This window comes from Phragmites australis, chromosome 19 (genome assembly GCF_958298935.1).
Source record: "Phragmites australis chromosome 19, lpPhrAust1.1, whole genome shotgun sequence".
Taxonomy (NCBI): domain Eukaryota; kingdom Viridiplantae; phylum Streptophyta; class Magnoliopsida; order Poales; family Poaceae; genus Phragmites; species Phragmites australis.
In genome coordinates, this window is record NC_084939.1 from 1,402,923 (window position 1) to 1,417,763 (window position 14,841).

General features: G+C 45.1%; 2 protein-coding genes across 3 annotated transcripts; one reads left to right on the top strand and one right to left on the bottom strand.

The window, feature by feature from the left end:
- The first annotated feature begins 3,189 nt into the window (after positions 1–3,189).
- LOC133900356 (nicotianamine aminotransferase 1-like) lies at positions 3,190–8,084 on the top strand. Of its 2 annotated transcripts, none has more exons than XM_062341462.1 (8): positions 3,190–3,378; positions 3,474–3,775; positions 6,325–6,667; positions 6,862–7,074; positions 7,156–7,215; positions 7,298–7,453; positions 7,537–7,630; positions 7,830–8,084. In XM_062341462.1, the coding sequence occupies exons 1-8, from the start codon at positions 3,361–3,363 to the stop codon at positions 7,952–7,954; spliced, it is 1,311 nt and encodes a 436-aa protein (XP_062197446.1). In that variant the 5' UTR covers positions 3,190–3,360; the 3' UTR covers positions 7,955–8,084. The 2 variants fall into 2 exon arrangements, with proteins under 2 accessions (XP_062197446.1, XP_062197447.1); XM_062341463.1 differs by having other exon boundaries at positions 7,574–7,630; positions 7,830–7,893.
- A 945-nt stretch (positions 8,085–9,029) lies between these two features.
- LOC133900355 (uncharacterized) lies at positions 9,030–10,809 on the bottom strand. Its single transcript, XM_062341461.1, has one exon. The coding sequence runs from the start codon at positions 10,755–10,757 to the stop codon at positions 9,165–9,167; it is 1,593 nt and encodes a 530-aa protein (XP_062197445.1). The 5' UTR covers positions 10,758–10,809; the 3' UTR covers positions 9,030–9,164.
- Between the last annotated feature and the right edge of the window lie 4,032 nt (positions 10,810–14,841).

Below are 14,841 nucleotides of genomic sequence, written 5' to 3' on the forward strand. Positions count from 1 at the left end.
GTGTTGCTATCGTAGGGACACACACACAAATATAGTGATGAAGAATATATGTTACGATAGATATATCGGTATTTATTATTTCCTCTAAGTGTGGCATAACGCTTGATGTTTCTGCTGGTGGTAGGATAGATAGATCTGTAATTATTACTTCCTCTAAATTTGTCATAACGCTCTATCCTTACTGTTTGGGTGCCAAATATATGAATTACAAGTAAAGTTTGTGGTGATGGTGAAATTGAATGGTAGCAATCAGTTCTTCCTTATTTTTTGAAACTTCATGGTACATGCTTCTTAAAAAATATATGTTTAGAAATAAATTAAATATGATGTTATGAAGGTATATTTCAAGACAAACCTATATGATATTTCTCATATATATGACAAATTAAATTTATATGAGAATATTATAAGTTGTACTTAAAACTGGTTGATTGCTAGATGTCCAAAAGGTCATCTTTTTTTTAAAGGGCTCTTTGGGAACGCAAGTGAAGTGAGTCAGCTAAGTTCACCTCGTTAGATCCTCATGCTAGTGGCCTTTCTCCTGCCGTATCTCTGTCGATCAAACCAAGACTTGCAGTACATCATTATATTTCCATGAGAGTAGTTAGCTCACACTTGAGGCGTGATGGATCAGAAGCATCGATCCAATAAGCATGGATCCCTCATGGTCTGTTGGCATATTCAAATGCATATATAAAGGTAGCTCACAGAAGAGCTCTCCCAGGGCAGCACACATGGACCGATCGATCACTGGAAAGAAATTAGAAGGGACAGCTCGAGAGCTTCAGTTTTGGCTTGAGATGTTGGAGGAGACCAAAGCTAAAAAGTAGGCAGGTCCACTGCCCCTGAAAGTTCCACTATATCATCGTTCTCATCAGCTACCAGTGAAAACTTGGTGCTGTGGAGGAGTTGCCATAGATGGAGGGCGAAGGCCGCGGCTTTCCATCGCGAGAAGATGGCTGGCAATGCATGCGGGAGCATGCCCCGTAGGGGAAAAGAAAATATAGCTCACAGAGCAGAACCATTCCTCCCATAACTGTGATGTGTAATGTGGTTTATCATCATTGTTTACTTATTTATTTAATGAATGAGGATACCAGAAGAAATGCGAACAAAACCGGTTCCCATTTTATAAGATTTTGTAGTAGTATCCAATGATATTTTCCTTTTTCCTTTTTTTTTCTGTCATTCAATGATGTCAATATATACAACAAAGATATTTCTTTTCACACCCACATACATGATGGATAACATTTATTTCATTATTTTTGTTCAGAAAAACATTTATTTCATCACACAAAGCAGCAGCAGCCGACATGGATGATAGGCGTAAGTCCCAGCCCTAGGTCACCCAAGGTAGCAAAAATGCCCAAAGCCAAGAGTTCATCCAAGTACTAACCCTCTCCGTCTGATTAGATGAGACTAACATTGGCTTTGACGCGCTCGATCGTCGCCTTGGGTAGCCGGCTCTCTTGCACCTGCCATTGCAGTCATCCACCACCAAGCAAAGCCTCCGCTGCGTTTACCCTGAAAATCAAACCACAATTTTTAATTAATTAATTAATTAATTAGTACTAATCTGCATCAGTTGAATTTGCGGCGATGAATTGTTTCACATTTATTTCTACTTGGCATGCACATATAAAAGGGAGGTCACAAAAAGAACTAGCTCCCCAAGAAAAAGAATATATAGCTCCAGGCCTCCAGTTGTGAAGGGGTGCCATGGAGGAAGGAAGGAGGACCCCTCCACTTCACAAATATATTGCGCACAACGCACAACAACTCATCCATAACTATAATGTGTGGTGAATCCGTGAAATATGAATGCAGTGCTGGATATCTGAAAATTCATCAAGAAATTCACCATTTGCTGCCGCAAATTTCTCAATAAAGTCCCATATTATTAAGGTCTCTTTTGTTTTTAGCATGCATTTTTTTTTCTTTTTCACATACAGTGAGCGCAAGTTAACCAAACCAAATTAGACATTTTGTTTCACACGCACGCACCCACCATGAAGCATAACTCCAGGCACACCTTGTGTTGTGCTTCCCCTACATAGGTGGAAAACATTATTTACGTCGACTCAATAATATTGAATTAACTACCTAGGGCTTATTTAGAACACATAAATTTCATATTGTAAAGTTTTATTTCCACAGGAACTTTACCCTGTGATATCAACTAGATAGGGTCATTCGCGTAAATTTATATGGACTTAGATATAGGAGTACCACCAAACAACGTTAGCTTTCAACGCTCTGGATCAGTGAGCCGAAATCAACTTCATTTCACTGCACCATAACTTCAATTGGATTTGCTATTTATCTCGTGCTTCTTGTGTGTTGCTCATCTAATCAACTTTTTTGTGTCCATAAAATTTGTTTTAGATGTTGATTTCTGTTGGATTGGATCCACCAGAAGCGCAAAAAAAAAAAAAACAAAAAAAACAAAAACATAAGACACATGAGCACGTGAAATTTGAGCAACAAGATCTGATGAGCTTTCACTCGGAAGAGCGTAGATTATTAATCCCATTTTTAATCAGCACAGTAATGCTGTTTATGTATTTATTTGGCAATATAAATAAATGCATTTATTAGGCAAACATATGAACTAATAATAAAAATAAAAGAGTTGATATTTATCAAGTGCTTAAAAGTAACTTGTAGAAAAACTAGCTTGGTAAATTCATTTATCAAATATCATCCTAATCTGTAATCAAAATAACCCTTCTCGTTTGGTAAATTCATTTTAATAGCTGTAATGACACCACTACGATCAGTATAGCGCCAATAAATATAGAAAAAATAGTCCAATTCAACACAAAAAGGTTTTCACAACAGTTATAAATTTAATGGTCAAGTTCTATTGCGCTATATCGTAATCTTTTTTTATAATTGCTATATTGTAAACACGATTTCTTAAGTTGTCGAATGCAATTATTTTATCTTTTACTAATTATATACTGCATGAAACGTGGGTTGTACATGCACGGTTACTAGTTTCGACGTAAAAAGCCAGGTGGACTTGTTACAGCCCCGCAAGTTTCAAAGTTTTGTGAGCTGTGTCTGCTGACACGACATACGTGCTCATGTTCGCCTTTCCATCCATCCATGCAACTTGGCACGTCCCTCTCTCTCTCTCTCTCTCTCTCTCTCTTCTCTCTCTCTCTCTCTCTCTCTCTCTCTCTTCTCCCCAAATCTGACGAGGCTAGCAAACAAAGGCAGAGTTTTCGGATCATTTTTAAGTTTCTGAGCCACCCAACGGCTACAAATACACCCCACATGCTGAAGCCAAGCACCCAAAATCCGTGACTTGGACACACCTGCTAAGATCTCATCTTCTCTCCCCTCTCTCTCATGGTTCCTACTGTTCAGGTACCCTACATGCCCTCTCTTCGCAATTGCAACGAACCGACAGCTAGTAGTGAAGCACAGTTACTCAAGTTGAGTTTTCCTCGTTTAATTCTTAGGGAGCTGCGCCGGCGCGGGAGCAACGCGGCAACGCCAACAACGGCGGCGTTGGCAATGCGGTGGCGGTGAGGTGCCACCCGGCGCTCGCGGAGAACAAGGCGTCCATCAGGGGCGTGGTCGGGGAGCTGCTCGCGAGCGCCGGCAAGGACAAGAGCCTCATCTCGCTCGGCGTCGGCGACGCGTCCTCGCACGCCTGCTTCCGCCGCGGCGGCGAGTTCGCCGCCGAGGCCGTCGCCGACGCGGCCAGGTCCGGGGAGTTCGACTGCTACGCGCCGTCCTACGGATTCCCCGCCGCCCGCCGGTGAGTACGTGTGTACGTGCATGCGGTGTTTCATTTTATCTTGTGTACGCATTCATGTGATCAAGTAGTGAGTGGCTATAAGGTTCATTGGTAGAAGAAATATATGTGATAAGGTTGAGTTTTTATTTTTTTTATTTTTTATAATGTGGCTAGTGAACAATTGGTGGGTTGATTAATATTGATCACTATCATCATAGAGATTAAGGTCTGATAATAGTAATACTGGCTAGCAAGCTCTAAAATGAAGCCATTTGGGTCATTTTCTTCCATTATTAGTATCAGTCGCGCAGCCAGGAATTCAAGTGACCCGGGGCAAACTTTTACTATTAAAATGTTGGACGCGATAGATTTAATTAAACTTCGAACATAAATAATCATTAAACATATGCTCAACCTATCAAGTTTTAACTATCATTATTGGACAAATAGGAAATAAAACAAAAAAAAAGATTTATATATATGGAGTTCGGATTAGGTTTCAAGGATGAATTAAGTTTGCCTACTTTGTATTGACATTAGGAATAATATTTGAATGAATTTGGGAGGTAAAAAAAATGCTTGTTGAGTCATATGTGGTGCCTTGCTGATGCACTGCACGCTGTTTGTCGCGCTAGCCTAGTGCTTGCCGCATTCTCAAATTCCCAATCCCAGTGAACGAGCCAACGTCGACAAGTTAAAAAATCTTATTCGGTAGAATTTCAGCTCTGAGATCTATATAAGATTTAAAATTTATAGAATAAAATAAAATAATTTAAATATCTATTTTTAATCTAAAATAAAAATAAAATGTCTTAACAAAAGAGCTCAAATTGCTCACAACTCTTACGAGAAGTGACCCGCTCTAAGAATTCTTTAAATTAGAGCTCATTCAAACAGACTCTAAATATATTGCGATAAATAAAGTGGGCTATGATGGGCTTGTAGTTTCCAAGCCTAAGAGCACCTAAGTTAGTATTTTTTTAATCTTGAGATCAAAACATAGAGCGCTTCCCTCGGCGGAGATCATGAAGATCGATCTTCTCAGAGGGTGGGGCGCGGTGTGGAAGCTAGTGGCTGCTAGAGTTTGTGAGCTATGATTAGAATCTAAACTCGTGATATTATGAAAGAATATAAAGATTGGTTAATGTGGTTGATTTATTGTATCGAGTCTCGAGAATAAAATATATAGAGTACAAAGTTTAGCGGAAAAAAAACTCTCCTAAAGATACAACAAATATCCTGAGATTACCATCAATCTTAAACTACCATATTAACAATATCTCAAATATACTCTATCATGAAAAAACAGTCGATCGGTGTACCTGTCTCTCAAAGTACACACATGCCCATCCTTCGTACGTGATGATGTTCCTCTTCTTTGTCCTGATTGATTCTTAATTCCAAGCTTAGACCATTCTATGCAGATGGGAGATTTTTTATGGGATGGAAAAGTGTCTGTTGATCGAATCTGATAAGACAATTCTCCAGTACAGTTTATTGTAGCAATGTAGGAAGACTATGCTGTGCCAAGGACAATAAAGTTCAAGAAAATGAAAGAAAGTTTGGCTCCATGCATCTTGGGCACTGCACATCGCAACACCATCCATCACACGAACCTTTCCCGTTTGGTGAGGGTAACCCAGCTTCACAACTGGAACTGGTATCGTCCACGTGGCATCTCTGCTTCGCGCCACGTGGATTCTCAGTATCATCTTATTTCACAAAGAGACCAACCCAGATTTTCCATGGCTAGCCTTTTTTGGATTGGAAAAAAAGGAAAAGTAATAAAAAAAAGTGTCCACTGCTTAATATAAACTCCAGAATCCCATCCCAGTCTGCAAAATTTACAGTTCACTGGTCTCGTGTTCTCCACGTTTGAGTCCCCAGTTTTACACAGTTTTGTATGTATCTTTCTAGAAGTTGTAAATTGTAAGGCAGCAATACAGTGACAACTGACAACCACCTACATATACTGATATACACAAGACAACATGCTTGATACGTATATAACAAGTCACCACTGATAAGACTGACACAAAAAAGTACGATTCCAAACCACGTCCCCTTTCATTTTTGTTGAGCAATCCCTTTCATTTCCCGTACGAAAACTCCTTTCCCTGTTTAGAGTTGCACTCTTGCCCATACAACCAACTAGTAAGATGCAAAATGCACTTTAAATGATACTCTTTTTTTTTGACAACGGGAAAACCCAATTCCATTACTTTTGATAATGGAACAGTTTAATTCTTATAATCCACTTAGACAGAGTTTGAAGGACTAAGATAAAATATAGAGCAGAGCGACCCAACTCTAAGATGAACTACGACAGTACCGGCCCAAAAGGCTATAGACATAACAATTCCAGAAGAAGCAAAATATGCAGAGTTTAACAACTAGTTTAAATCGGATGATCTTCTCCAAAGTTTTTGGTGGATGCTGAATTTTTTTTTAAGCGCGCATAGTTTAAAAGATCTTCTCTTGACAACCATCTTTAATTTGGTGGATGCTTAAAATTGTTTGAGTGGCTAATGCGAAGGACCTTCCATGCATGTCTGCTGAACCAAGAACAGCGCGGTGGCTGACCACCTGTCCGCTGGCGCACGCCACTGCACCTGCGACTCCGACGTGTTCATGACAGTGGGCGGCACCGGCGCCATCACCGCGATCACCACGGTGCTCGGCGGGGCTCCAGGGGCGAACATCCTTCTGCCACGGCCAGGCTTCGCGCCCTACGAGGCGGCCTGCGAGATCGCCGGCGCCGAGCCTCGGTTCTACGACCTCCTGCCGCAGCGTGGTTGGGAGGTCGACCTTGCCAGTGTGCGCGCCATGTCTGTCGGCGCCACGGCTGCCATTGTCGTCATCAACCCGAACAATCCCTGCGGCGCGGTCTACTCTTCACAGCACCTTTTCCAGGTGATCATTTAACTGCAATGTTCAATGATAGTTCAGGATTAAGATTTCATAAGAACATATGCAAAAAGGCTTCTACTGACTACAAATACCACAAATAAATTTACCTTAGGCAGGTGTACATGATCTTCATGTCCATGCGTCAAGATTGCAGTTGACATCTTGCTGACTACCCCATACATCACTGAATATTGCAGATTGCTGAAACTGCAAGAGATTTGGGGATTCCAATCATAGCAGATGAGGTATATGCACATATGGTCTTTGGTGGCAGCAAGTTTGTGCCAATGGCCTCCTTTGCGCACATTGCGCCGGTTATCAGCATCGGAGGACTGTCAAAGAGATTCATGCTACCAGGATGGCGTCTTGGTTGGTTGACCTTCTGTGATCCTAATGGTTCACTCAAGCATGTAAGACACTAGTCTCTCTACATGTGTGTACATTTTCTCTATATGCATTCTATATAAATTCATAACTTTGATACTCAAAAGGTCAGAACTGCAACCGAGATGCTACTGAATGTGACTTCTGGTCCTGCCTCCATAGTACAGGTCAGAAACCAATTCTTAAAAATGATTCTACATATGAATCGGTGAATTCATTCTAATGCGGATGAAATCTTTTGACACACAGGCTGCAGTTCCTATGATTCTTTCAAATGAACATAGTGAGTTCCATCGGAATGTTGTTAACTTGCTTGAGTCTGCAGCTGATGCCCTCTACAGAAGAGTGAACCAAATTGAAGCTATGCAGTGCTACTCGAAGCCTCATGGCTCAATGTTTATGATGGTTAGTCTGAGACATACCGGATTCAGTATTTAATAGCTTGCTACTTCCTAATATACGGTGTTGATGTTCACAAAATCCTGCAGGTCGAAATTAACACTTCACTTCTATACGGTGTTGCAGATGACATAGACTTTGCTCGTGAATTGATCAAAGAAGAATGTGTCCTGGTTCTACCTGGTATAGTTCACTAAATTTATTGTAATGCTATTTGTCAATCTTTGTCAAATGCTATGGATTCTGTGATTTCTGAAAACTGAAAGTTTGTAACTGGTTACTTGATATTCTAGTATAAGTTTCTTTATGTTGGCATGCTTAATCTACTTGAAATTGATCTGAAATGACAATTACAATCTCTTTTTTCTTTCATATTTATCAGGTTCTGTCATTGGGTTGAAGAACTGGGTTAGGATATTTTTCGGAGCACCTGTTAGTTTAATACTGGAAGCCTGCCACAGGATTGAGTTATTCTGCCAGAGGAGGACGCTCAAGCAAAACCACTGAGGCATTTGTCAAAGAAGTTCTGAAACCAGGTATTAGGGTTTTTGCTGGCCCATTAGCATGTATACAGCCTAATCTTTTATTTTCTACGAAGAATTCTTTTTTTAATCTCATACGCAATCTGAGATTTGTATATAAATCTGAGAAAAGTTATCTGATGCTTGTCTATAGCTGAATAAAGGTTATAGAAAATTTCAAGAAATGGCGTACACAATTAGCATATCTTTACTTGTGCCCTTTTACTTCACAGAAGCATTAAGGTTATCGCCTTTTCAATGATCAGATAACAAGTAACATAGCGAGCTAAATTCAAGCTCCGAAATTCAGAGTAGCAGAAGTTCCAAATGCCAAACACCATATTCACAGTTGTTGATAAGATGTTATGAAGGTAATTTCCTATTTTCGATATTAGGAGTAAGGTTAATCCAATCCTTGGTGACCTAATATTGACAGCCAATGCACTACAACAGCCTAACAAATTCGTCGAACCACAGAACCTTGAAAAACTGAATTATTTAGATTGTCCTGAAAACGTCGGGGCTTACAAATTACTAGCTACAATTTACAAACAACTATATACAAAAGCAGTGAGAAAAAACGAAATGATTGTATGGAAAGAAAAAAATGCAAAGTTTGTATTATTATTACTAGTTCTATGTTGCTATTTTTATGTTATTACTATCTTTTTTGGTTCATGTGGCTCTTGTTGGGCTCCATGTCTAGCATTCGGACCTAGCTTGAGACCAAAGCCTTTGCTATTATTGCTGTTGTATGGTAAGAAAATGCTTCATCTTCATGTGTTTAATGTGAGACGAGATGGTGACCAGTTTAACCAAACCAACAAGAACCTGTGCAGCAGGCATGACATTAAGCCTATATTCCAAGTTTTAGAATCATAGTGTTTCTTCTAATTATCCTAATAAGTCGTTTAAGAATCCTAAATGATAAATTCACGTGTCCATCCAACAGTCTGATATGCAATTATCTGATTATCTATGACTGAGGCCAAAACCCAAGTGCTAATTGACCAACGAGCCATTCATTCCCAAGGACAGATGCAAACAAAACTGCCGAAACATTAGCGAAATATTGGCTTTATTTCATAGTACTGAACGGTTCATCACATACCAAGTACCATAAGTAGGAAGCCTGGTTATTTCGAGTAATACATACTTAAGCAAGTGAACAAAAAGCGAGTAAAAGAGCTAGCTGTTCACCGACTACGGGCGGCGTAGACAAAGGAAGCAGCAGCAAACACAGTGGTGGTAGCTGGGTACAACCATGTCCACACGCCATTCTTCTCCCTCCTCTGCGCCTCAGAGGCTGCGAGCTTCAGCAGCTCAAGCTCCCCGTTCAAGGCATCGATTTGGACCCCCTTGTCCTCAACTTCTTCCTTCAGTGTCCCAATCTCACAATCCTTCCTGCCGATACAGCTCTCAAGCTTCCCAATAGTCAACCTCAGCTTTTCTGCTTCAGCTTTCTCCTGGTAAAGCACTTTCCGAACAGAATCCTTCTCATCTTGGAGGTTGGAAGACTTCACACCAAGCGCATCACAGCGAACCCTGAGCTCAGTCATGGAGCCGTGGAGCCTCTCCAATTCATCCCCCAGTTTTCCAGCTTCAGCATCTTTCTCACGGAACATGCCCACGGCATCATCCTTCTCGGCCTGAATCCTGACCACCTTCCTCTTAAGTCCATCCAACTCAGCCTCCATCTCTTTCTTCTCAGCATCATATGCTGCTGCAGCCGCCTCCTTCACCTTCACCATTTCGTCAATCTCAGTCCGCAGCCCATCCGCCTCAGCGACCACTGTGCTGTGCTTCTTATTCGCCTCCTCAACCTCTGTTCGAAGCTTCTCCGCCTCAGTCTTTGCTGCGGTTAACTCTGTTTCCCCTGCGCCCAAATCCAACGTCAATTCCCTGTTCCTAGCATTGACCGCACAGAGCTGTACCTCCAAAGATCCGACCTTTGCCTCCATTTCCACCTTCATGGATTGCAGAGCCTCCAATTCCCTCAGTTTCACATCAAGCTTCTGCTCCATCTCCTGCTTGTACCTCTCGTTCTCCTTCATGAGCTCATTGAAGTTTTCCTCTACCTCCGCCTTCTGAAACTGGACAGCACGAGCTGACGCCTTCGTCGCCTCCAATTGTTTCTCCAGTTCGCCCCTCTCCGCACGCAGCTCCGAGCTCTTCCTCTCCAATTCGACAACCACGCTCTCCAATTTCTCGACTTTCTTGGACGCGGCGGCAGCCTCCACCACCTTGGCGCTGAGGCGCTCCGAGACCCCGCCGTTCTCAGCGACTGCCTCCGCGAGCCGCGCCAGGGCATCAGCCCTCTCCCGCGCCTCGCGAGCCTCCGCCGCCTTGGCGCGCCCGAGCGACTCCTGGACCCCTGCGAGGCGCTCCCGCAAGGCCGCACGCTCCTCCTCCGCGGCGCGGAGCGGGCCCGCGAGGGCCTCCAGGAGGACCCCACGCTCCCCTGCGGCGAGCGTGGCGGCGTCGGCCGAGTGCTCGTCGAGCCGCGCCTCGAGCGCCGCCGCCCGTTTCTGTTCCTCAGCGGCCCTGCTGACGAGCATACCGTTGAGGTGCTTGAGCTTCTCCGCCTCCCCGTCATCCCGCTCCGGCGACGAATCCCGCCTCCCATCGTCCGCCTTCGCCCCACCGCCGTTGGCTGCTGCCTCCACCGAAGGCGGCGGCGGAGGAACCTCGCCCCCGTTGGACGCCTCCGCGAGAGCCGGCGGCGGAGGCTCGTCGCCGTCGGCCGCCGCCACGGCGGCAGCATTGTGCCGCTTGCTCTTCTTGCCCATGGTGGCTGCGCGTGACGTGTCCCCGTAGCCCCCACTAGGGTTTGGGGGAGGCTACTACTTAAATACCCAAGCTTAACGACACTGACACGCGGCCCCGGAAGGCGGGAGGCCGAGCGGTCAGTGGCGCGCGGGTGGGAGACGGCCGGTGCGGGAGGCGAACGGGGGCGCGACCGTTGGGAAGCGTGAATTCGAAACGGACGGCTGGGATGCGCCGTCCGGATGGCTTATCGCCTCCTGGGGATGCGAAGAGGGTTTGTGTGGACGGCACTGCGTGTGGCCGAGCGTGTGGCTGTCTTTCTCTATCGCCACTGGCTGGGCAATGGGTGGCTGACGATTTTCGCCGTGGCTTTTGTTGCCTCAGCTCAGGGGAGGAGGTTCTCCGATTGAGAGTACACTTCTGCAGGTTTCCAAGTTCTACTCGTCTTGTTCTCAAATGCACGTCCTTCTCTTCTCGACGTGTTGTTTCTTTTTTCTTGGCCCTAGTGGCCTAGTAGTGTGAGAATCGGGTAGTCTTTATTTAGATATTTTTGCTAGCCTTTTATTTTTCTTCCGACCTGACTATAGTCATCAGAAATATAGGTTGATTAGGTTCAGAAACGGGTCATGGTACGCGAGTCGACGCCTGTCAAAAGTATGATACAAAGGGGATATACTTCTTCGAGATGACAATTCATGATGTGGTACATAACACTAAGGAATTTGGGTTGATGACCGCGGGATGAAGCGTGGGATCAAGCATCATGAGTTTAGAATTGAGGGACCTAAGGGAAATATAAAATAGAAAATAAGAAAGGAATAATAGATTACATGGGCGGTCAATTGCAGGCCTATTGAGCCCAACTCCACCTCAACTTGCACAAACTCCTCTAGAAACGAATGCACACAAGTTGTAATCAGTTGGTAGTCTTTGTCTTCTTCCTCCCGCTGCCTCCCTTCTGAAGTTGCCACCACAACACGCTCCTATATGAAGCCACCGCCACTCCCAATCAATCCTACACTGCCCATAGAAGCTGCCGCCACTCCCCTTAGATCTGACATCCATCTCCCCTCTCAGTCTCTCTCCCGCACCCTGCACCCACCCGGTCGTTGACCAGCGCAAGCGAGTCTAAGGTGGGGAAACCAGATCTATGTGGATAGGCCGGCGGGGTGGTCGGATCTGCCGATGCTAGGTTTATTACTACATGTCGCATATGGGAACGATAAGCCGATTACCTTTGTAGCTGTGAATTTTTGGCATGTGGGTCGATGGTGTCGGGCATGAGGCTGGTTGTGGTATCTCTTTTGCTCCGAGAGTAGTTCTAGATAACCCTTGTACCTATCAGCATATGATCAAACGGTCGAGGCTTATTGGAAAAGGTTGACATGAGTATCCCCTTGTATGTACCTCTATGGTCATGCAAATCGTATGATCCTCAAGTTATGTCGGTAAAGGAGTACCCACCCTGTAGGGTGTAAAAACATTTCAAAATATCGCGCTTTTGGTCATGAGCATGCTTCTGTACATTTACAGCAGTCATAGAGTTACGAATGTAGATTGAGGTGGTTGATGGGTTGAGATGGTGCCTTACAGATATTATTCTTATGGTTCTTTTTACCTTATGTTCAGATGATATTTATGGGCTAATATGTTACTTTGGTCAAGTATAGATGCTCACCGGTCAGCAGAATCCCTAGTGGTGGAAAACCTTCCACCGATGCCCAGTCTACCGCCGGGTGTAGAGCTACGCCGCACCAGCAGGAAATGCCCTCTTCAGACCGGCGGGCTGGGCACATCAACCGTCACTGAGGCTGAGCTAGATCAGCTAGTCGCGGAGGGAAAGATCCCCTCCAGATCGGTTGTGCGTGTTCTGTGAGGGGAGACTACCCTCGCACCATGGGGCCACAAAACTATGGTCTTCAAAGCTTTCCTTCACGCTGGGCTTGGGTTCCCAGCGGTGCCACTCCTCAAGGGAGCATTATTTTTCGGGAGCTTCCCCAACTCTCGAACGCCATCGTTGGCATGGCTATCTTTGAGTGACCTATGAGTACGGAGGGCTGCGAGGGGCATGAGGGGTTCTTTGCCGCCCTCCATGAGGCAAATTGCCAGCCGAAGTTTCAGATGGAGGGTGGAGTGAAGAAAGCCCTTAGCTTCACTAGCATGAATTTTTAGCTCCGCTCGGAGTACCATGGAGTGTTCCCGGCGAAGGCCATCAACGGGTGGTGGTACACCGGGTGGTTGAAGATGTGGTTCTACTGCGTCATGGGTTTTGGGTCCCCCTCTTCACTCTACCAACTAGGAGATTAGGTACATGCGGATCCCGATAGTGGAGATGCCTGAGGCCCGGATGACCTCAAGGGTGGTGCTCCTCCAACGGGTGGCACGGTGGATGAGCATGCGCGACCTCGCAGAGGAATTCATAATGTTGCGCGTCCTACCCCTCCAGGCGGGTTGGGACTACATCTTTGAGCCATGTGAGGACAGCGAAGGTGAGCCGAACACATACTCTGGACATGCCATTGACTTTGGTGACTCTTCCCCGCTAATCAACTTCAAACTAGCAGACATGAGACACCTTTTTCTTCCGACCTGACTATAGCCATCAGAAATACAGGTTGATCAGGTCCAAAAATGGGGTCATAGGATGTGAGTCGACGTCTGTCAAAAGTGTGGTACGAAGGGGATATACTTCTTAGACGACAATTCGTGATGTGGTACACAACACTAAGGAGTTTGGGTTGATGATCGCGGGACGAAGCGTTGGATCGAGCATCATGAGTTTAGAGTTGAGGGATCTATGGGAAATATAAAACAGAAAAGAAGAAAGGAATAATGGATTACATGGGCGGTAAATTGCAGGCCTATTGAGCCCACCTCCACCTCAACTTGCACAAACTCCTCTAAAACGAATGCACACAAGTTGCAATCTGCCGGTAGTCTTTGTCTCTTCCTCCCGTTGCCTCCCTTCTGAAGCTGCCGCCACAACGCGCTCCTATCTGAAGCCACCGCCACTCCCCATTCAATCCTCCACTACCCCTAGAAGATACCGTCACTCCCCTCAGATCCGACATCCATCTCCCCTCTCAGCCTCTCCCCCGCACCCCGCACCCACCCGGTCGTCGGCCAGCGCGAGTGAGTCTAAGGTGGGGAAACCAGATCTAGGTGGCTAGGCCTATGGGGTGGTCGGATCTACCGGTGCTGGGTTTAGACTAGCGGTGAAACCCAAAACCCTACCCTTAGCCCTAGGTATCGTTGCCAGCGACTGTGAGGAGATTACGATGAACGAGGTGACCTTGGTCTACATCGGTAGCCTACTTTTGATGAAAGAAATTATCTCCCACGAACAAAGTGCAGCGAGAGCCAAATCACACGAATGGCTCAAGCTTGAAGAAGATGTGGAGAAGGAGGAGATACCAAAGTTGTCTGGGAAATCCTTTTTTTTTCTCCCCTTGGCTTGATGTCAAAGGGTTTGTATTTATACTGATATTTAGAGTGTGAATATACAAAGGTGCCCATAGGAGGCAAATAGAGGTATATGTCTCATACTGTACAACCAAAGAGCAGGTTAGCCTAGTAATAATCCATACAACTGGTAAGGCGATTGTTCGAGCAACATGTCATCTATTTTGACATCGCACTGTACCAGCGTGTCAGGCACCCACCACTTACGCCATCATGTTAGGCGGCCACCATTGTACCAATATTAAATGCTAGTCACCTTACTGCACCTGGAAAGATGGCCGGTAGGAACCCTCCTGGTTGATCTTTTGAAAGGATTCGAAGGCTCCAGGTCTCCGGAGGCATGGCCTCGGGAACTACCTCGGGCCCCAGAGGGGCCAAAGCCTGGCTGTCACATCCCGAAACCGTAATCACGTAATAAAGTCTAATTATGCGTCATTATGGTCATGATTAATTTTGGGGCAATTTACTTTAGCACATCAGAGCACTTCGATTTGAGTCAATCGGATGAGAGAAAGTAATTCGAGAGAGAAAAGAATAGAATTCGCAGTCAAACTAACTAGTTTCTCTAGCGTGGGGCCCACATGAGAGGTCAACCACTTCCTCACTCCCTTGGAGCAGCCCCCACTTGCTCTCTCTCTCTCTCTC